This window comes from Urtica dioica, chromosome 7, assembly GCF_054948205.1.
Source record: "Urtica dioica subsp. dioica isolate 48M chromosome 7, U.dioica_male_clone48M_v1_H2, whole genome shotgun sequence".
Taxonomy (NCBI): Eukaryota; Viridiplantae; Streptophyta; class Magnoliopsida; order Rosales; family Urticaceae; genus Urtica; species Urtica dioica.
Window position 1 is genome coordinate 46,048,101 of NC_142762.1, and position 24,020 is coordinate 46,072,120.

The 24,020-nt window shown below is 35.1% G+C and overlaps 3 protein-coding genes across 5 annotated transcripts; 1 reads left to right on the forward strand and 2 right to left on the reverse strand.

Moving 5' to 3' along the window:
• Positions 1-1,620: 1,620 nt before the first annotated feature.
• LOC149392178 (Mitochondrial glycoprotein family protein) lies at positions 1,621-3,556 on the reverse strand. 3 transcript variants are annotated; one of them, XM_089618569.1, is made up of 4 exons: positions 3,305-3,556; positions 2,739-3,052; positions 2,557-2,618; positions 1,621-2,004 (listed from the first exon to the last, which is right to left on the reverse strand). In XM_089618569.1, exons 1-4 carry the CDS (start codon positions 3,509-3,511, stop codon positions 1,994-1,996), a joined length of 594 nt encoding a protein of 197 aa, XP_089474695.1. In that variant the 5' UTR covers positions 3,512-3,556; the 3' UTR covers positions 1,621-1,993. The 3 variants fall into 3 exon arrangements, with proteins under 3 accessions (XP_089474695.1, XP_089474694.1, XP_089474693.1); XM_089618568.1 differs by lacking the exon at positions 1,621-2,004 and adding an exon at positions 2,159-2,343; XM_089618567.1 differs by lacking the exon at positions 1,621-2,004 and having other exon boundaries at positions 2,159-2,618.
• An 8,083-nt stretch (positions 3,557-11,639) lies between these two features.
• On the forward strand, positions 11,640-13,964 carry LOC149392179 (PPPDE thiol peptidase family protein). The gene is made up of 3 exons (XM_089620280.1): positions 11,640-12,015; positions 12,614-12,901; positions 13,401-13,964. Exons 1-3 carry the CDS (start codon positions 11,877-11,879, stop codon positions 13,634-13,636), a joined length of 663 nt encoding a protein of 220 aa, XP_089476406.1. The 5' UTR covers positions 11,640-11,876; the 3' UTR covers positions 13,637-13,964.
• Positions 13,965-21,605: 7,641 nt separating this feature from the next.
• On the reverse strand, positions 21,606-23,475 carry LOC149392180 (uncharacterized). The gene has a single exon (XM_089619527.1). It carries the CDS (start codon positions 23,157-23,159, stop codon positions 22,086-22,088), a length of 1,074 nt encoding a protein of 357 aa, XP_089475653.1. The 5' UTR covers positions 23,160-23,475; the 3' UTR covers positions 21,606-22,085.
• Positions 23,476-24,020: the final 545 nt, after the last annotated feature.

Below are 24,020 nucleotides of genomic sequence, written 5' to 3' on the forward strand. Positions count from 1 at the left end.
ACTAAAGATTCAGGTACATATTTATTAGCATAACATATGACACAGTGCATGATATTTCTCATTATTTTTTCACTCATGATTAAAGTAGTGATAAATAAAAAAAACACAAATAATGTGTAGGGCTCATAGGGTAACGTAATTCGTAGCCAATAGACCTGCCGCCCCAAATTGCAAATATAAAAATGTAAACTAAAAGAAAAAGGAATATCGAGTGTAAAGATGCCATTGCCTTGTTTTGGAATAAAAGTCCAAACAAGTTTCTTCAAAACAATAAACAAGAACGTTAACTTAGAAACGACAGTACCTACAAACTACAATTATAAAGCCCTCCTCCTCACCGCTACAGGAATAGTTTTTACGACGCTTATAAAAAATTCGCCACTAAAGTTATGTTTTGAATATAATAATCGAGTATATTCGAATAGACCAATTAAAAGATGTCACATGAGCTAAAAAAAAAAACACAGGTGAAAATATTTTTAAAGGTGCCTCTAATAACTTGCATCGCATTCATAACCGCTACTGTACCAGGTACATGACATCAATTTTACTGATTTATTACTTATATTTTGTGGTATACAGTAAGCGCCAAAAGTTTATCACAATTTATTTTTTATATAAATTAATTAATTAATATAAATAAAATATGGGGTGCGAAATTTGTAAAAAAATTTGGCGGATTTTTTGGAATTTGATCAAATATTTGCAAAATTGTTTGCGACATTTACTGTATTTGTGAAATTTTTTGCTGAATTTGTGGAATAAACTCGAAACTTTATCGTGGGCCTACGGAATGCAAAATTGCGCGCGAATCCGCGGTATTTGAAACCCCGGTATAATGTACTGCGAAAGCATTATGCTCAATTACACCACAAAAAATCTTCTCCATTCACGTCGTCGCATCCATTTAGCTGCATTTAAATATTGAATGTCGCCAAATAATACATTTTTAGTGGTGTTTCTAACAGTAAGCACCACTAAAACTAAATCCTTCGAAATCCACGTGGTGTGACAATCATTTTTAACTGCGCTATATTAAAAATGCTTCTAAATTCATTTAGAGTCGCTTGCTTTAGTCGCACTTTTTATGAGGGCCACTAAATCCTTTTAGAAGCTTGTTTGGAGTCGTAGACGAGTTTGTGGGGATAGATATCAAACATTCTACCTAAAACATTAATTGAAATAAGTTGAGACTATTCATGGGCATGGAAATTGGTTGAGGAGAGATTAAAAAACCAAGTTATATATTATTATAGCCGTGGTGTTCAGGTTGGACCAATCTATATTCCACGAAGTCCCAATAATCACCATTACCACTAAACCAACCTCTTAGTGTTAGTAAATCGATAGTCATCGCTCGAGTACAATTGATTAATACATGTTGTTATAACCAAAGTTCAGCAATCGACCTAATCAAAATTTATATAGAAAAACAGTACAATCGATAAGGAAAAAAAGAAAAAAAATAATTGACGAGCACTATTAGTACAATTATTATTATTATAGCCGAGCACTATTAATATAATGAGAAACTAAAAAGCAAGTATTGGCTTCAAAAGCAGAGGCCCAAACTTGTTGACAGATTGGATGGGATACACGAAGTGCTAATGCTGATAGACGTTATAATACAAAATTATTTCAGCTAACAAACAAGTACAGCCGAAAAACGACACCTACAATCCATGTCAGCCAAAACACGATTTTTATAATGTGTGGGCTCGCATATTGTAGACTTTTTCCATGTCACGGACTTTGAGGACAAATAGGAATACCTCTTGGCCCATTGCATTAAAGAAGAGCATAACTCCTCATCTTTCCTATCCAAAGGTTGTTGGGGTTACATGCATTTTCACGTGTATGGACTGAATAATTTGGACCCACAAGAGAGATAGAAAAAAAAAAAAAAAAAATCAAGAGCCACGTGCGATGGATTATCATTAGACAATAATCCAAAAAGATGAGAAGCCTTGTTCAAGAACCAGACAAGTAGATATCAACAAATTCCTGCGCAGCAAGGCTCTAATGTATAACAGGTCTTTAGTCAACAAAAGTAAAGCTGTAAAGAGGAGAGAACCAACGCCCAATCCAAAGCTTACTTCAACTAGATTCTTTCGCAGTATATAAACTAGGCAGAATTTTAAGTTTTAGAGGGGAAAGATAAGCAATAATGCAAACCAGTTTTAAGCTGTGTTTTAACATACATATTGGACAAAATTGCTAGAAAGAAAAATGTATGAAGCTTGATTTTGTTGTGTACTTGTACAAACGCACTCTATCCGTAGAAACTAACCTTTAAAAATTGCTCGACCCCGACAATGCAAATGACCACTTCGAGTGAATGACCTGTGTGCTTTTTTCTTCTTTATTCTAATTTCAAAAACCTCTTTATCAACCAATGGCATTACAACAAATTAACAAATTGAATATCAGAACCGGTGAATCGTCATTGTCAGTCGTCCTATTTACGAACATAAGATTTGACTCTCGTCAACCACTGTATACCCTCGACCCTATCCTTGTTCTTCATGAAATGATGTAAGAAAATAGAAAGCTCACCATCTATGCCTCTTGCTTCCAAGTATTCGAGAATCCCCTTCTTTAAATTCCTTTTCAAATGCCTGATAATGAAAACACAAACACATATTAAAAAAATCAAATTCAGTTGCTAAAATGCGAACCGCGAGACATCACTGACATGTTTGCAGACAAAATTTAATCGGAAACAAACCAATCCAAACCTCATTTCCCCTCCGAAGTAAGGTCTAGCGAGCTCTGTGTTGGAACGAAGCGGAGAAACCCACTGAACTTCTAAACGTCCAGGCCAAACCGAACACGCAAACTGCCAAGTTTCTGAATCGCTTCCTTTCGAGATATCGGCGAACAAGCTAATGTGAAGGGTCTTGTTGCCTATGTCCTTTGGATCACGTGCATAACCGTCGAACATCGTAGCCCTGATCTTGATATCCTCATTATCTCCAAACTTTCTGCTCATCGTAATGCATTTCTCTCCATATCGGTCTTGTACAGTGAATGATTTATACTTCGCAGCATGCTATACGAATTTCCGTGTGAATCGATTGATTAACAAAAGGCAAAAAGTTGAAAAGAACAAAAAAAAAAAATCAGATATTTTTACACAACTAAAATGGAAATTCAGGATATTTTATTTTTGTTAACAGCTGAAACACGATCAGAGTTATATTCAAGCTTATTGAGTGTTTCAAAATTTTCCTTTTTCCATCGAATGAAATTCTGAACTTTCTCTGTACGGAAACAGATTCTTCAAGAAAGAAAAAGGACGAACCTCGTGCGGAGGATCGAATTCCAACCGGCGATCGATATCTTTGCCAAGTATTCGAACGATGTTGGCGTCGAGCGGCGATCTCGGAAGAATCTCATCCGACAGCTTCGAGCTGGTCAAGGCGGATCTTCGCTGGAGAAAAGAAAAGCTAGGAGACTGAGCTGAACAGATGTGAATAGCGTTCCGAGGAGATCGGAGAAGACGAGCCATGAGTGCCGTGGACACTTCCGAGCTAGGGTTTCTTCATCTGCGACTATCGTCGTCCTTGGCTCTTCAGAGCAGGGTTTAGGGGAAGAAAAAAATGGAAATGTCGTTTAAACATTTATATTTAATGCATGTCGTTTATTCTTACAAGCTTATTGTCGTTTCTAAGAAAGGAAGGACTTTGCTTCTAAGGGAAAAATAAAAATAAAAAATAAATAATAAATAAAAGGATTATGCTTCTTCTCTTTTCTTTTCTTTTTTCATGTTTTTGTTTTGAGAACTCTTTTTCTTTCATGTGTTTATTTTATTTTTATAAGGGAAAAATTGTACGTACTAAGTCAAATGGTAAAACAGCCAATATTTTGGAAAATTTAACAAACTAGCCAAATGTACAAATTAGACTATGAGATTTATTTGGAGCACTCTAGCTATATAACCACTATGAAACATAAATTTCAGTATATAGCAACGTTTGGTACTCTTTAATTAACTAGCCCTCAAAACACTTAACAAAAAAAAAGGACTTTTCTGTCCCCAAAATATTCATTTCCGTTGATTTTTTTTTCAGGGAAATTTTTTCCGATTATAAAATAAATATTAAAAGGCAGTTAGTATTATTCGCAATAATCGAGGTAAGAAATCTATCAAAACACGCAATTGATTTATATTTCTGACTATTTCTCATTTCATTAAACGCACAAAAGAAAAACTTTAGAGTTCTTCTACACGATTTCATCTACATGAACAAGGGAAAAAAACTTGCGTGTCGATCGACACAGACCATGTACGATACTGATTGGTAATCGTTTGTGGGAATTTTTTTATCAAAAAATGAGGTGTCCGATTAATTGTTTTAGGGGGTTTTTTTTGCTGGAAATAAAAAAAAATACAATTATTCCAATATTTTTGCTTAAATCGTTAACAATGAAAGTGATTTGATTATTTACAAATAGTTTTGCAACACAAAAAAATGAGTTTCGATTCTGCATGTTGGGATTATTTAGTTTTCATGTGATCAACTATTACAATAAATGTTAATTTGTTATTCGATCAACAGTCTAGTGGTAAAACATAAAAAGAACGTTTGAAACCCAAATAAAGAAGTGTAGATAATGATTTTGTTGACTTCGTCAAATAAAATAAACAATTATGAGTAAAAAAACAAAAGAAATGATAAGAAAGTGTCAAATGATAATATGTTGGTAATTTACTGTTAATACTAGTTAATTTTGGTTAATACGAGAGTTTTGTTAATGAATTTGTGTAAATAAATAGACCCTTTGTATTATATTCAGGATGATGGCCAGGAAAAAAAAAAGTGCTACCAAGAAGCGTCCAGATAGAGTTATTCAAACGCACGCTACGAATTAGGAAACAAATCATTTAATTAATATATAATAATATCAACTAAAATAAAATCATGTTTGCTATAATCGCTTGCCTAAAATTTTGATTATCACATTAAGAGAGTCTAATGCGTCGTCACTTTGGTTAATTTTTTTAGAATTTTCAAACATTGGTTATATAGCAAACGTGATATTTGTAGTGACTTAGATAGTTATATTTTTGTAGTATTTGCGATATTCACCACATATATATGAGAATTAGTATTTGCGATTTTTATTTAAGCTATTTTATCTGTTTTAAACAAACTATGATTATTTTACGAGCATATAATCAGTTTATTAGTTATTTAGCTAGCACATCCTATAAAATATGCTACATTCCATTTTCACTAAAGTGCACTTTGGTGTATTTATTTCCCAAGTCCCAACCATTTCTTCCTAAAAGTATATTGTCGTTTGCTTCATAAAACGACACTTGATTGCAGGGTCAAAAAATAGACAGGACCTTGTCACTTTTGTTGTAGGCCATACCATGTGTATCTATATTTTTTGGTTACACATAAGTCATATTTGTTAATTCCTTATTCTTGATGACTGTCGACTGATAAGAAAGAGAGTTCTGAGATATTATTTTTTAATTAAATTGAAATATAAAATATGTATAGGTGCATGAACGTGAGTAGAGTAGATGGACATGAATGGTACGAAGCGAAAACAAAATGGTTGGCTAACAACCCAACCATGCATTTCTGAAATATGGAGAGCGATGGAGACCAAATCTGTAACCATGCTTCTCTTTCCCATCCTTGAATTCATAATAGCTAAATAATTATATATATATATATATATGGTACTAGACCTGGATTCTGATGTGACTTATATAATTAAATATGATGATAACTTTTGTCAACTATGCTATTATGATCAACTATAGGAGAGTATACTTTTCTTTCATATTGGTATCAGTCGTTATAATGTAACGGAATATTGATTACATTTTAGGATAAGAAATACAAAACATAGTTTAGATTTTTATATAACAAGTTTTTTATAAGAAGAAGGTCACCTACATAATAAATTGGCCACAAATTACACATGTTTCTTTAATTAGCTTCCGATCATAGAACCAGATTTTAACCATCTGATGTACGTTTTTTGGGGCACGATAGTTGGAAGTCGAAATAACAATTAAACTCTCGAAAACAATCATGTCCTCTCACGAGCGAAAATATGGCTTAAGAGAGTAACTTATGGTAAGAACTCGAGTATTGAGTTTGTCTTTCTCATCTCTTGAGACTTCTCAACCTATTCGAAGTGATTAGTGAAGTTTAGACCTTAAGCCGGATCATGAATGTTGTATTCTTAAGCATAATTTAATTTTGAGACCCATAATTTATTTTTCTTTTTTTAGTAACATATATTCATTAAATACAAAACATTAATTTACTATATAATTCAAATCATTAACATAAACATTCATTCAATATTAGTATATAAATGGATACTAATTTAACAAACTTATAAGGTGCATTGGGCTACCATATTTGACCTCCCCTCGTATCGATACTCAAGACAACATGAACAACAAATTACGAGGCTCCAGAGTAGATCCGGGCGATCATCTTATTGTTCAAGTCAGTATAAGGTGTGCGGTGTTTTTTAATGGACTTGTACAAACTTCTTAACCTTTTAGGGCTCGCCTATTGTGTAGATAGAGAGATAAGGTGTAAGAAATGGTTTTATACGGTTGTTCAATCCAATATTTGTATCAATGTCCTTTACGAAACTTTGAGATGAATTATTTGGGCTAATAACTCTCTCTCCACCAGAGACGAGATCGAGATTTAGATCATACACACTTTCGTACGTCCGAGTGGTTGCCATGATCCTGACACTCTTGTAGTTCAATGTTCACTTTCTCAAATAAGTTCTCTATGGGTGAGGAAGACAAATCCAGGTTGATTTTAGAGTCCCAAAATTTGAAGAAAAGCATTTTTTTTTTTTTTAGTTTTAATCATAATTTCGAATCCGATTATCATTCTCACCGAAAACGTGCATCAAGAGTTGCCAAAATAAAAGTACAAACGTTGCATTACACAAGATTGATATTATTGTCTTTGCCGATAAAAGAAGAAGACGGGCATCGATATCAATATTCTATTTAATGTACTATACACAGTATTTCTATACAGTGACCGTATAATATAGAGATTACAAAAAATGAACATATCATAACATCGTCATTCATGGGTATATGTAAACCTTAGCACACAATAAGACCATTTTAAATTTATTTTGATTTTGGAAAACAATAAGACCAATAATGGTAGTTAGAAATTAGAATTGCGTTGTATGAATAATTTGAACGTGTGGGTCTTCAATCTCTTGTCATAATAATTTCCTGCTTTTGTGGGTTTTGAGACAAATAATTGGCTTGCTGTGCATTTCTTTCCCACGCCTATTGTTTCCATCGATGATTTTTTTTTTCAACACTCAAACCCTAAGACTAGGGTCAAGTAAGTAACAATTGGGATTAGCAACTTTTTAGGGGATTTAATTTATTATGCTTTCCGTTACGTGGAAAAAGAAAATACTATATATGCCCCAATAGGTACCGTAAGTTAAAAGTTATACTGGTATGTAATGCTTTAAGTTATTAGCTTATATATATATATATATATATATATATATATATATATATATATATATATATATATATATATATATATATATATTGAGAAGTGTACAAAACTATTGGCACTATTGATCCGATAGTTTTGTACTAGCTCGAGGACTTGATTCAACTTATTATATTGTTGTTATTATCTACTATATATGCAAATTTTCATTTTCTATGTTTGATAACCTCGGTCATATATATTCGTTGATATGACAGCCAATAATGTCAAAAAATTTAAAATTACATACAATTTGACCCAAAAACCCTTAAAATTGTATAAAACATAAAATAACTAAGAAAAAAATAGAGCTAATAACTTTTGCTCAAAGTTTTGGCTATATTAGGAATTTTTATATTTTTTTTATATTATCAAATGGCTAATTTGGCCGCAATTATAGCAAACAATAAAAAGAAAAAGAAAGCGTTTGGCCGTATGGGGACAATTGATTTATTTATCTTGTCCAAAATGACCAAATGAAGAGACAGAGAACAGAAAAGAAAAAAGAAAAGAAAAGAAAAAAAAACCCTTTTGTTCTTTGACGGAAATTATGAAAAAGCACTATATGAAATCTAAAAAAAGTCCGAAATTTAGAATATAATTGTTTATCAGTTTTAGGTATAGTTTGATCAAAATGCATATAATTTTTTACATTATTAACATAAAAATGTAATTTTAGCACTTACATCATACATAGAAAATGAAATTTCTCATGTATATTCAATGAAGTTAAAACAAAGAATGCCCTTTCACTAACAAACATCTTATTTAAAGACTAGTTTCAACAACGTGCTATGCACGAGTCGATAAAATTATTATTATTTTTAAATAAAAGTATAAAATAAATTAAGGGAAAAGAGAGTGTATTGAAGAGTTTTCAATTTCATAAAATTAGGGTTAGTAAAATTGTTGTCAATTTTTTTTAATGAGTAACAAATTACAAAAATAAAAATAATTTTTTTTTATATTATCTTGATGATTCAGTAATTTTAAAATCTATTAAATGTCTTATCATATCAGATTTCTTATAAATATTATGGACCAAATTTTTATCAAGTATAAAAATTGAAGTTAAATTTTAATAAAAAAAAAGTTAGAGAAAAATAGAATATTAAAATAAAATTTTCTTTATATTTATATTAATAACATAAGAAAATTGTACTGCTGTTATATATTTAATTTACAGAAAAAGTATTATATATTAAACAATGACATTTAACTCTATGTATAATATCACATACATTTTCCAAGAATTTATATATATATAATAACATATACTAATATTGATTAAAATCGTATATGTAATTCTACATATACGCGATTATAGAGTAAAATATATCTTAGTAATAATTATTATGATCTATATACATAAAAAAAGATTTACAAAATAGATTGAAAAAAACTAAATAAATAATAAAAAAAAAAAAACCAACCGAAAAGGCAAAGGACAAAAAAAAAAAAAAAAAAAAAAACGAAAAGGCTGAGGCAAAAAAAAAAATAAAAATAAAAAAGAGGCCGCCACGTGGTGAAAAATTTATATGTATATATATATATATATATATATATATATATATATATATATATAATAACATATACTAATATTGATTAAAATCGTATATGTAATTCTACATATACGCGATTATAGAGTAAAATATATCTTAGTAATAATTATTATGATCTATATACATAAAAAAAGATTTACAAAATAGATTGAAAAAAACTAAATTAAAAAAAAAACGAAAAGGCAAAGGACAAAAAAAAAAAAAAAAAAAGAGGCCGCCACGTGGCGGCGAAAAATTTATATATATATATATATATATAATAACATATACTAATATTGATTAAAATCGTATATGTAATTCTACATATACGCGATTATAGAGTAAAATATATCTTATTAATAATTATTATGATCTATATACATAAAATAAGATTTACAAAATAGATTGAAAAAAACTAAATAAATAATAAAAAAAAAAACAACCGAAAAGGCAAAGGACAAAAAAAAAAAAAAAAACTAACCCGTAAAGGCAATGGCCAAAAAAAAAAAAAGGAAAAAAAACGAAAAGGCTGAGGCCAAAAAAAAAAAAAACAAAACCGAAAAGGGTAAGGCAAAAAAAAAAAAAAAAAAAGAGGCCGCCACGTGGCGCCGCCTGACGAAGTCAATCATTTATCCATTACATATTAGAAGTAGCAAAATGTGCCCCAACTTCCATCCTCACGCCGCCACGTGGCGCCGCCTGCAACTTCCATCCTCACGCCGCCACGTGGCTTCGCCTGCAACTTCCATCCTCACGCCGCCACGTGGCGCCGCCTGCAACTTCCATCCTCACGCCGCCACGTGGCTTCGCCAGGCGGCGCCACGTGGCGGCGTGAGGATGGAAGTTGGGGCACATTTTGCTACTTCTAATATGTAATGGATAATGGATAATGAATAATGGATAAAAGACCCCCGAGATAGTGTGTGGGCTACAAATTACAATATTATCCTCGCGAGTAAAAATAAAAGACGGCCAAAAATCAATTATAGTAATAACTCATTGAGATTTACCATCAAGAAACATTGATTATACTATCGACCTAATTCAAGACGCAACAACCATATTTGTTATTCGTTTGATCACCGTTTGAATTGATAATCAAAGTTTAATACTGAATTAAACACGCTTTACATAGGAAGTCTCGAACATCAGAATCCCATAACGTCAAATAGGAAGGATTCAGTTAAGACAGAAACGACAGATCTAAAAATATAATCATATATACAGCCTTAATTATATTCGCTGTAGTCATTCATTTGTGGTACTAATTAATTTACTATTAGTGCACTGACACTGACTTTTTAATAACACTAACGCTCCTGTGTTTCTCTTACTGCGCACACACAAAAAGAATGCATTTGATATGATCATATTGTAGACCTAGTTTGAATTTTGGCATTATAAAAATTTAGTCAACAACCATTACATTCGTAATATTGTATAATTAATGACACCAAAAGCTCTCGTATTTTTTTTTCTCCTTAAAACAAACCCTTTTAACATCACACTCAAATTACATAAGCCAAGTAGAAAGATTATTATACACAAGTGGATCGATCGTGGTATGCTTGCTTTTTTTTTTTTTTTTTTTTTTTAATGTGGTCCGAGTAGACCTACCTAGGTAATGATTAACTATATATATACACACACACACACGCACACATATATATAGTGAAATCGCAATGTACCCAATTGATTTTTTTTTACTGGGTTTGTTATATTAAGTAAAGAGTATTACAAAGTAAAGAGTATTGATATGCATGACCAGTTGCTGATAAATAGGTCTTATTCTTCTCTTCGGTTGAAATTATTACCTTAATTAAATAGTCAAAATTTAAAATTTTTCCCTCTAAAAAAATATGAGATCCAAGTCGGGATATTTTATTGTAATCACATTCACATCCGTGAAAATACAAAAACATAAGTGTATTATATGGATTTTATGTCCCCAAAAAATGAAGAGAATTTTTATGTGTATATTTATATATTAATATTCGTCACTGTCTCCAACTTAAAAGACAGAATAGCGTGGATAAGGGCATGGTTTCGGTGTGTGCGACCATACACTCATTAGATGGAATCCGATCTCTATTTCAATTTTTCAATAAATTCTTTTCCATTTTTATGCGACTCTTAAACAAATCCATATCCACTATTTTCCTTTAAAATGTGACCTTGAATCGCAATTATATTATTTGCATGATAAAGTATATAGTAAATTTCCACATAGACGATCCATCACTATTTGAAAAATAGTTGGAGATCCCAGTTCCCACTGTTTAACCCCGTAAAAAATAATACATGTTTGCAATTTTTATTTTTCCAATCGGTAAAATATAGACGAGTGAAATTCGCATTATTAACCCCTATATGTTTATTTTTAATGGACTAAAAGCGGTTATGGTAACAACTCAAAGAATCTTCCAATATGTTAAATATCGATGGGCGGATTTGTTTTGCACTGTGTTTGGTTAACAGCTAATTAAAATTGAATGAGATTAGATTAGATTAGATTAGATTAGATTTATAAAGTAGTAATTAATTATTTATTCAACATCCTAAATAGTTTTATTGGTTGGTGAGAGAGGTTTGGTATTTTTGCTTTACTAAGTTATAAAAAGGGACTTAACCGCGAACATTTTCGGCTGCCGGAACAAGAAGAAGAACCTAAATTTTTGTTTTATTAAAAAAAACTATTTGTTCACGAATTATTATTTTATTCGTTTTCGTTTTCCCTCTTAATAATATCGAAGAATTGATTGGGTTTGGCTCTGAAGCTGGTAAGGACTGTTTGGCTGCGAAGAAAATGTTCTGTCGTATGGTTTTGGTGCCAAGGAAGAAGAAAACTGGGAAAGTTCCGGTTTACCTTAACGTCTATGATCTCACGCCCATCAATGGCTACGCTTACTGGCTAGGGCTCGGCGTTTATCATTCCGGCGTCCAAGGTAACCTTTTTACGCTGTGTCTCAAAACTGTTCCTCTGCTGAGAAACTGTGCGAAAATCGAAGAGAAGTTTTCGTTTTCTTTTTCCGATTCCGTGGAGATACTAGTTGTTTTGAGATCTGTATCGACAATGAATTTTGTTCGGATCTAAGTTTATTCATCTTTTCATGCGAAATGGAAATGAAACCTATATTTGCTGATATTTTTCTCTGTTGATTAGAGTTTGGTATTGAATTTGGGATCTAGGTTTCACATGTATTGTTCAGTTCAACTTGAACCTATTCAATTTGGAGACAACAAAATTAAAAAATTGTTAGTGCTTTTGCTGATTAAACTCGTGTATGTGCTGAATCGTTGGCAGCTACTGAAATTAAAGGATTAAAAAATTCATCCACAAAACCAATGACGGAAGACTTGAGAAAAATCTGGTACAAGAGGGAAAAAAAATTCAATGATATTATAATGGATTCCCTTGACCTGTTCAAAACATCTATCCAGATTTTTCGTTCTTTTAAAATCTTTGCTTAATTTTTTTAGTCCCTTAAACGTTCACTTACTCAGCAGGGTTTTTGTTTTATTTTATTAATTATTCATGTACAGTCCATGGAATTGAATATGCTTTTGGAGCCCATGACCACTCAACGACTGGAATTTTCGAGGTCGAGCCACAAGTCTGTCCCGGTTTCACATTCAGAAAGTCGATTCTGATTGGAAGAACAGATCTGGGACCGAAAGATGTACGATCGATGATGGAGAAATTGGCGGAAGAGTATTCGGGGAACACTTATCACCTCATCACCAGGAACTGCAACCATTTCTGCAACGACGTTTGCGTTCGATTGACTGGAAAGCCGATCCCTCGCTGGGTAAACCGACTCGCCCGCCTCGGTCAGCTTTCTCTTCCTTGCTGTCTCTACTCGCTGTATTCTGTATTTGCTTGTTTTTGAGAGGGAAATATTTAGAATTGAAAAAGCTAAACCGAAATGGGTAATTCCGTTTCTATGTTATTCGTAGCGTAATTATGCTCACAACTTTGAACAGATAAGAGCCACCGTACTATTTTTAGGGATAGAGATTTATCAAGTTCACAAAGAAATAAGCAGGAGCAGAAAAGAATAGCTATCAACTCTTTGCAATTGAATTCCCCAAGTTTCAATAATGTTAAGAAAAAAAAAAGTTATAAGTTGGCAATACAAAATTGCTTGAAAACAAAACAAAAAGTTAATAACTTGCTATGTTATGAACTTGTTTCTGTAAGTGTTGGTAAAGCAGAAGAGCTAGTTTGTAGCAACACAAGAGAAAGCTAGACTGTATGTTTCAGTGTTACTATTAATATTAACCTTGAGGGTGTTGTTTGTTACTTTTTTTTCTTCTTTCTCAAACTCAGGGCTTTTCTGCAACTGTGTTCTTCCGGCGGGACTGAACGAGGCAAAGGTACGGCAAGTGAGATCCGACGGGTCTTGCGAATTACAGAAGAAGAAACTCCGAAGCCATTCAAACAGCTATCCCTCATCATCTTCTTCTTCGTCCTCCACAACCGGTAAACAAAAGCGGTGTACTCCACCGCCACCTTCTTCTTTGATTCATTCTTCTTCAACCTCCACTTTGTCACTAAAGCTCTGATCTCAATCTGATTGCGCTACTGAACTTATTACTAGGTCTCTTTTAGATATTATTCACATGAGCAAAGTAGCAAAGCAAAATATTTAAATGTTTATGGTTTTTCACTAATCTTTATCACCACACCTTTATGGTTTGTGAAACAGCTGCCTCAAATTGTTGCAGCTTTAGGTTTTTTTTTTTTTTTTTTTTTTTTGTCTGTGTAAAATGTTTTAATGCTTTTTTTTTTTCTGGGGTGTATTTTCTATACAGAGAGATGACGTGGTAGTCATGAATATTGTATATGGTATGTACATTTATTTAAATGGTATAATGCATCTTTAATTTAATATACCAAACTCTCTCTATCTCTTCATATGTACCAAGTTTGAAAATGTTAAAGAGATAGGTTTGAAATTCGCTTTAATGATGATGGAGTGTCATGATCATAAATTCATAATATGTTTATGTGGGGGACCTATGTTTTTTGTTTCTATTTTATTGTGTATTGTCGGTGACGGAACGTTGGGATGTTTAATTGAAGTAATTTTTGGTTATTTAGGTGTCTCTCTTATAAGATAATGTCCTTTCTTAGTTGTCTTTGTGTACTAAATCAACGACCGTTGTGGAACAACTCTTTTTTCCGATCTCAGAAGTACATGAAGGTTCCCAATAGGCTCCTAGAATTGCTCAATCGAGAGAATAATGTTTATATATAACAAGAAAAATGTAAGTACCTAAAAAAACGCAACCGTCGAATGATTCTAAATAATAGCTTGTTGGACCTAGTTTGATCGAGTCGGTGTTAGGTTAATTAGCCAACGATAGAACATAATTTGTTTTGTGACATTTTTACTTGGTCAATACATGCACGGTTAAAACATGACAATCTATATGAATGTAGTTACTCCTGTTGGACTTTAACGGGCTCCTATAGCTAAGGAAACTTGTAAAAATAGCTTAAAAAATTGTTAACAAATGAGGAAATCAATATTTTAACCATTCAAAAAAATCATGTCGAGCTCTACTCTCTTAGAGCAACTTCAATTTCAATGAAGGTTGCTCATGTTCAAGTGAAGGGCAACTTGAGTTGCTCATTCCATTATGGGTAACTTAAAGTTCCAAATAATCTCAGGTTATGGAAGGGAAATGCATTTCCATTTCCATGAGACACGGAATTCCGGGTTTGAGTGGAAGGAATCATTCCTTCCGGTGTTGACCGGAATTTCGCTCGGTATGGAAATAAAATTTCTATTCTGAGTAAATGGAAATGAATTTTCTTCCGATCACATTTATTTTCGGCATACTTTAGAGAACGGCTCATATATATATACACACACACACACACATAAAATACAAACCTTAATTGTACGTGCGGAAGAAATCATTTTTGCTCGTTTTCGTCAGCATCCGCTCATCTAGCGGAAGAAAATCCTGCCACTCACGCTTCTCCACGGAAAGAATCCTTCTGCTCGAATTTCATGACCAGAAGGATCGGATTTTCAACCCTCTTCTGTACCATAAACCCATGATTAGTTCCAAAATTATTTAAGCAATGGTGTCCATATATGACACCAACGCTTACAAATTTGTGGACCGGGTGCATTATTGGACCTAATGTCACACACAAGTGCATGTTCTCGGTATGCCCTTAATCTCGTGAACCATCCAAGTTCCACAAGACACGCTCTCCCCTGAACTTGTGGACCAGGTGCGGAGCTTAGGTCTGTGCTTGATCTTGTTAGCGATGTATCCTAGATGAGGCTCGTACCCATCCACACATACTAGTTTTGCTTAATGGGAACCAATCGTATCTTGCATATGAGACATGCAACAACGACCGTTGTCATAACATTCCAAGCATCGAAGTTTCTAAATTGAAAATCCTCTAATATGTATGATAGTTCATGATTATTTCAAGGGAAAATAACACATTTATACCCTGTGTTTTAGTGAAATGTCGAGTTTAACCCTCAGTTTTCAAAAATGTCGAGTTCATACCCTCTGTTTAACTAAAATGACGAAATTATACCCTGAAATGAATAACAGCGTCACAAATCTCTCTTTCATTGATATTAACTCTTATATAAGAAAAACCGAATCAAATCAAAATCTGTACCCTAATTTCCAAATTCTCAATTTTGAAATAAAAATAGCCTTAAATTGAAATTAAATAATAAAACTCATACCGCCTAAGAAATGACTTCATTCCGTGTTCGAATTGTAACTCTAAATCTTGAATTCTCTGTTCGAATATGCGATTTTGATGACTATCAACTATCGATGTATACCCCTTTGCCTCTTTCTGTGTTCTTCACGATTAAGAAACTGTTGTTTATTTTTTAGTTTTTAAATAAATTACATATATGGCGCGAATGAATAAAGATAATTGGTGTTTATATTATAAATATTATAGTCAACGTCAATGAAAAGTCAATAAAAAGAATATTTGTGATACTGTTGTCTATTTCATGGTATAATTTCGTCATTTTAGTTAAACATAGGGTATAATTTCGTCATTTTAGTTAAACAGAGGGTATGAACTCGACATTTTTGAAAACCGAGGGTTAAACTCGACATTTCACTAAAACACAGGGTATAAATGTGTTATTTTCCCTTATTTCAATGAAGGTCTTTATTCATTACAAACTAGGTAGTCTACTAGTTCAACTTTTTCTATCAAGTGACTCATCAATCTAGGTAGTCGTATGATTTGTCTTGTGTTGTCAACTCATGCATCAACATTATTTAAACACAATTTTATCATTTAATTAACAAACCATAAGAATTGATTGGCGGTAACTCAATGAATGTATTGAAAATAATTGATAAGAAGCTTGGATGCTTAAATAGATGCATAAATAGGTTTTATAAAACCCGGAGTTATTTTTCAGAAGTATTTACCCATCTAGCAATTGTTTTTTTAGAAACGTGGGCGGTACCACGAAGATTTCATATAAACCCTCATGTATGTCGGATGAAAACCGTGGTTACAAAAGAAAGGAAGAACACTCACACAACCACGCCACCAAACAACACACCAAACGAGAAAACACTATCCCGGCGTGCGGGATTGGATCTCCCTATCATCGGCTCTAATAGCATCTTCCGAACAAGGAGGGACAAGCCCCATCCATCTCGAGTTAGAACTATGAATAACCGCAAAATGAGCTAAGTTGTGAGCCGCAATATTACCGAGACAAGGAATAAACATAATCTTAAACTCAGTCAACTTACTCACTTCTCTCTCAATGTGAAGCAAGATCGTCCCGAGCTCGGTCGTGGGGGTCTTCCCTCTGGCCACCGCCTTGACCACCTCCGAGCAATCCGAATGAAGCTCCAATCTCGACCCACCGATGCTGAGAGCTAGAACTACACCTTGGAGAACCGCAAACGCCTCCGCAAGCTGGGGGTGAATCCCCTAGCTTGGGAAAGCGTTTGCGAGGCTAACACCCTTCCGGTGTGGTCACGAGCAATGCAACCCACACCGAATCCTCCCTGGTCCTGATCTAGAGCAGCATCCACAGCCACCGAGATTGTTCCTTGCGCCGGAGGGATCCACATAGGCTTGGCCGAGCCCTTATTCGTACTCTGACTGGCTCCCTTGTTCGCTTCCCTAAACTCCTCCAGGAAGCACCCTGTCCACTGAACGAGCTCCGTCCGATTCCAAGCTTTCTTCTCCGAGACGACATTGTTCATGTGGTTCCATAATTCCCAAATAATAGTGATATAAAATTCAAAATTACTAACCTCAAGAGAGTCCGCCGCTCTGAGAATGGTGTCAAAGGCATCTCCATCCCCGTGAGGCGGGAGGATCCCACCAAAGTCAGCTTCTTTCCACACCTTCCTACTCCACTTGCACCCCCAGAGAGCATGGTGAGTCGTCTCAGCCTTCCCCAAGCAGACCGGGCAGCGATCGTCGTTGATGATCTTCCTCTTGACGAGAACAGAGCGTGTCGGGATCCGATTCTTACACACTCTCCACAAAAAGAGCTTCACCTTAGGAGGAACCTTTAATTTCCATAACTTTTTCCACCATTCCTCCATCCTAGTCCGATCAGACGAGCTGGCTTCCAACATGATAGAGTCTGTAGCCACCCTATACCCACTATTGACCGTGCACTCGCCATCCTCTGTGAAGAGCCACCGACGTCTATCAGGGACCCCTTCACCGCCACAGGGGATGCTCAGAATCGCCCTAGCGTCGTCCTCCCCGAACATATTGCGAACTAGTGGCTCATCCCAGCTACCGTCATACCTCATCAGTTCCACAACTCTCATGTCAGGAGGAATCAGAGGGGGATCAATCCAAGCAAAGAGTCTAGGCCTGGGAATCCACTTATCTCCCATAACCATGACCGACTCGCCATCACCAATACTCCATCTCGTGCCTTCCAGGATGATCTCCCTTTCCCAAACCAAGTTGCGCCACATAAAGGAACTGTTCGACCCACAATGACCGCTCAAGACGTCCCCGTGTGGGTAGTAACTCTCGCGGAAGACCTTGCCCACCAAAGTGTCAGGCCGTCTGAGGAATCTCCACCCGTTCTTGACGATCAAAGCTTGGTTGAACTTTTCCAGGTCTCTGAAACCCATGCCACCCTCAAGTTTATTCTGCACGAGGACCTCCCAGGCACACCAGTGAGTCTTATTAGTCCCGTTGCAGTTTCCCCACCAGAACTTAGCTATAGTCGAGTGAATCTCCGAGATCAGCGTCTTCGGAAGCTTAAGGCAAGAGGCCACATAGCACGGGATAGCCTGAAGGATGGACTTAATCAACACCTCTCTGCCAGCATGTGAGAAGAAAAGACCTTTCCACCCCTTAATCTTCTCCCAAATGCGTTCTCTCACATATTCAAAGAGCTCTTTCTTTTTCCGTCCAGCAAACGCGGGGAGGCCTAAGTACCGTTTGTGACAGTCGATCCTCCGAACTCCAAGGGTCTGGGCAAGGAGCTCCTCCTCCTCAACCGACCCAACGTCTTTGCCAAAACAGACATCAGATTTCTGGAAGTTAACCAGTTGACCCGAAGCCACATAGTAGATTCGGAGGGTCTCAGCCACGACCTCGCACTCCTCAGGGCAAGCCTTAAAGAACATCAAGCTATCATATGCAAACAGGAGGTGTGAAACGCGAAGGTTCCTGAAACGGACCCCACTAATAGATCTCGCATGCTCTCTCACTCTGAAGACACCCGAGAGACCCTCTGAGCAGAAAAGGAAGAAGAAGGGAGAAAGCGAGTCGCCCTGGCGGAGACCTCTCTGTGGAATAACATGTCCCCTAGTCGTTCCATTAAATTGTTAGTGTTTCAATTTTTCAAATGCTACAGAGCTAAATAGGAAACAATAAATATATATATTAGCAACTGTTAGTATTTCAACTATATAATATGGAACTTCTTAGAGATTACTAAATCTATTGAAAGAGTTTGATAAAAAAAAATAATAATAAAAAATAAATAAAAAAAATCTATTGAAAGAGGACGACAAATTAAAATGCAAACTAGTTTAACATAGCTGAAGACTCAAAGTCAATATTGTCGGCAATGGCGTATTCACGGATCAACATAATGGCTCAACTTCACGGAACTATACTAACTTCACATGTTCTGCATACAAGTAATTTCTAATTTATAATTGGAATATCTATATTGTAAATATCGGTGTAATATTCATCAGTAAAAAGTTATTAGAGTACGTTGACATACAAAGGAATTTGAGTATTACACGAAGTTTAGTCTAAAACATCAATTTTGACTTGCACTCATGGTTAGACCCACTGTACATACATGAAGTGTACCCTAAGGAAATTGAAAAATAAACAAAGAACATAATAAGAACGCACGTTTTGGTTCAATGAACTTTCTTCACAAATTATGCAATTTATGCTAAAGGCTTTCGTCAATATACTTTAATTTTTTGAACACAGTCTAACTTCAAACTTGTACTAACAATTTCAAAGAAAACAAAGCTTGTACGAACGATAACTTAGACCCATGTTAGGCAAAGAAAGCATGAAAATTGTCACTTTATCCACATGTTTGAATATATGGGCTTGTTTATTTATACTGGTAGTATAGTATAGTATTATGCTAAACACCGAGCGAAATGTTTATGCTTTTGCCTAACTACTTTCTATGGTCCAATTTAAGCCACGGAAAGCAGCGGAGGGAGAGGAAAAAAAAAAACAAGACACACATGTTAATTAAACGACAAAAAGAGGTAAATCATGAATCAATAATGAATATCGCCAACTCATTTGCTTTTTAAATAATGGGAATATGCTTAATCACATACTCACCACATATGAACAATTTACAGATGTACAGAATCAGACCAAACTTTTTAGATAAATGAATCTATAAAAGACACCAACTAAAATGGTCCAAGCCATCAATGGCTGCCTGGCTAGCATTGAATCTTCACACCGATGCTTCGTAGGAAAATTGCTTTGCAATTTGAACCACTATTTACAAATTACAAGTATTAAAAGTTTTTCTTTTTTCTTATTCTTTTCTAGCCTTCTTATAATACATATATAATATATTGACTAATATGATCTGCCGTGAAACACTGCATTCTAAGGACTAGAATATCCAAAAGTCTGATTTAATTATATTTATGAAAATGTCGGAAGATACTTATTTCGAGAGAGAGAGAGAGAGAGAGATGATAAATAAGTGTATGTAATATGTATCAGCATGAACGTATGAAAGTCTTCTTGGCTTCGTTATTTTCAAAATTATGCCTCTTAAAAAATTTTGTCCACATTATTCGAATCCATTTTGTATCTTCTGGGTCTCGTTACTGAAAAATTAAGGAAAATTGGTTTTTTGCATAATGCATGTGCACATAAGTTCGGGGTTTTATTTGTGGTACCCAAAAACTAGTTTTCTTATCCATATAGTAGGAAAAGAGGAATTGTATTGTATTAGCTTCAAATTTAATAAAGTGTACACTCTTTTTCCAAAATAAGAGTCACGAGATCAATATCAGCAATTGCATATTCAAAATAGTAAGAAGATTATTTTACACAGCTGTGGTTTAAACTTTTGCCCTCTAAAAATGAGATATTGGCTTTAGGAGTGTTTTTTTTTTTTTTTTTTTTTTGTGGAAATTGTTTTAGCATCTTCTTTTTAAATATAATCTCTCAAGTATCTTTTTTATTTTACCATTTTTTTTTCTTGTTTATAATTTTATCCTACTGATTATAATTTCATTCAAATTTTTTTGTTAATCGTTTTATTTAAAATTAGAGCAAAATTGTCTAAAAATTAAATTAAAAAAATATATTTATGAAAGCCTCGAAAATTCAAAACTTTTAGAAACTTTATATTTGTAAAACTACCGCATTAAATTAGTTTGACATTGAGTTTGTAATTTTAAATGACCCGTTCAATCAGTGTACTAATAAACGCAGAACAAAAGGATTTTTCTTCTTAAAAAAAATAAAAATTGAGAAGAACTTTCTTAAGCTAGAATTGAATAATAGATTAAAAAAATAGTATTGGTCTTGGAGGAGTAGTAGTAGAGTACAAAACAGTCAACCTTACAGGTAACGATTTGCTGAGCTTTCATTTCCCAACAGCCATTTGGCCACTTTCCCACCCTCTTTCGTTGCCGTTTTTGATCAGCTAACAATTTTTATTATTATATTTTCACACCCTCTCTCTTCCAAATTCCAAATTACTATAAGTTTAAAAATCACCCAAATTCATTTCTGATTATTTTTCTTGGCTCGATCGAAGACATGGTCAAACATTCAATCTGGTTTGAATTCGGTTTTCTCATATCTATACGTGTAAACTCACACACCCAATATTAGAATTCTTTTTTAAGACCCACCGTCACATGGCTCTTGTTTGTCAGTCTTATCGAATCAAAATCTTACAGCTAAGGATTAATTACAAAACCCAAAAAATTAATATAATGATAAGTTGCTAACAAAACGCAAGCATCTTTTCATCGTCTATGAATCAACACATGTCCACAAAAGTGACAACAATCATATATAATAACTTGGAAAAATCAACAATACACGATTAACAAATTGATTGTATGAATGCGTTTCATTCCTCAATATCATCGTCATCATTAACAAGCTTAACAGGTTTTCGCTACTCAACCAGCAAAACAATATTACAAGTTACGACACTAAATGTAAATGATTATAGGGAAAGAAAAATAAAATTGGATTCGTCTAAATCTAAACCTACTAAAAATCTTGGTTAGATCATCTATCTAAAAATAAATCTTAAGTATACAATACAAACCTAATACCTAAATAAAGTAATAACAAGAAAAAGCAACGAGGTAACAAATCGACAATCAATCTCACGCTTTATTTTTTCTTTTCTTTTCTTTTTTTCACTACTGAATTCAATCTTATTATGTTCATCAAATCAACAAATGGGGTTAGTCAGTCAAATACTCGAACAGAACTAGCAGATATATATCACATATGTATGTAAACGAATCACCTCCTCCAAGCGTAGACCATGAGAGTAAAGCCGGAAGGACCAGCGCTGAGCTCGGACTCTTCCATGCTCGCCCACTCCATCACGGAGGAGCTTCCGGCGGAGGATCCGGCGGAAGACATCGACACCGATGACGACGAAGCGCTCTTTCCGATCTTCCGCCACTCAATTCCGGTCATCCCTAAGTTCCACGCCTGTTGATGAGCCCACACCGCCACGTTATTACTGTTCGCCGCGGCGGCGGATTTCTGTTTTTCCTGCGACGTTTCGTCGTCGAATCGGAACATGAAGACGGCGTGAGAGTCGTCGTTTTGCGAGTCGAAAAGCCAGTTGTAAACGTCCCAGGAGATCTGGACGGAGACGCCGTCGATCTCGACTCGCTCGTTGCCTCTGAACTTCCACTTCAGCCTCTTGATCTGGAGGATCTTCTTCCCGTCGACGGAGAAAATCAGCCTCGAACAGTCCTCTCCGCCACAATTGATCTCGATCTCCCTGGATTTACCTCCGAACTTCGCTCTCGTCGAGTAAATTCTCTTCGCCACCACGTGCTCGCGCCTCAGGACCAGCGCTTGCTCCGGATTCCCAACCGGTTTCGCCTTAACCTTGGCCGTGGCTTCTTTCGTCAAATCGCCGACGATCAGAGCCAATTCACCGTCGACCACGGCGGCGATGAAGAATCCGGACACCGGCTCAGGTCCGGAGCCGAACCTGGCCTTCGTTAGGTCGTAGAAGAGCCGTACGTTCGGGAGGAGCCTCTTCGAGCCGTGCTTTTTCCAGAAGACTAAAGGCTTGATCTGCAGATGGAGCGACGGCGCGGAAATCGCTGGGGACGGTGGAGGAGAGAGAAAGGCGTGGTGGAGGAGCGTGACGTGGAGGCTCCGACCGATGAAGGACCGCGACCAGGTGAGCGAGAACACGGCGGCGTCTGTGTGGTACAGACACGTCGTTAGGTTTGGATTGCCGGAGAGAGGCGGCGGAGGCGGAGGTTTCGGCGGCGCGTGTGGCGCGTCGTGGTCGTCGGAGGTGGAGGACGGGTAGAAGCACGACGGGAAGGGCGACGACGGCCTGGACATTTCGCGCGAGTTTTTTCCTTTTGGAGTGAGCGTCAATGGAGGTTTCTAGGGTTTTGGGAAAATGTTGGAGAGAGAGAGAGAGGAAATGGTGGACTGGGAAGATCGAGTTTGTTTGTCTGGCGAACTAAGAAGAAGAAGAAGAAGATAAAAGCACAGAGACATTTTTATTTTTATTTTATTTTTCTTAATTTTTTTTTAGAGTGGAAAAGGACTGTCTATATAGATTGGACTTCAACGAAAGACGGAGCGTGGAGAGAGAGTTTTTCTTCTTCAATTTCGTCTTTCGTATGTGAAATATTAGACATTTTGGACTTTTTTTTTTTTTTTTTTTTTTTTTAACAACAATAATACTTTTCTATAGCCTTTCATTACCGCCTAAAGTAATTTTAGAAGTTTCAAGCTTGATCATCTATTATTTTAAATTTGACATATTATATCATTTATTTAACATCACCATAGTACTTGAGTCTTGACACATCTACGTTTTGTGTATAGTGTGTGATCATCAAAATCACGGAAATTGTATAGAAGCTTCAGGCCTTCTATCAACTTGAGCTTAGCAAATTGTACATTTTCGTATCATGTTTGTATCAATTATTTTTGTGATTTTTGTAATTGAATCTAATGTTTATGCACAAATTACAATCTCATAGCCATACTCATTAACACAACTAAGTAAGGTTTTGAATTGCTATAAGTTGTCGGAAATAGTGAGATGTTATCATGAATGCTTCGATAAGAGCTCATTTGTTAAACCATCATCAATTTGGGTGCCAATGATAATATTAAATTTCACATGGAAAATAGTTAACTATATATCATATTAGGGAACCTATGGATAAGTGACATTTGGATTGTTTT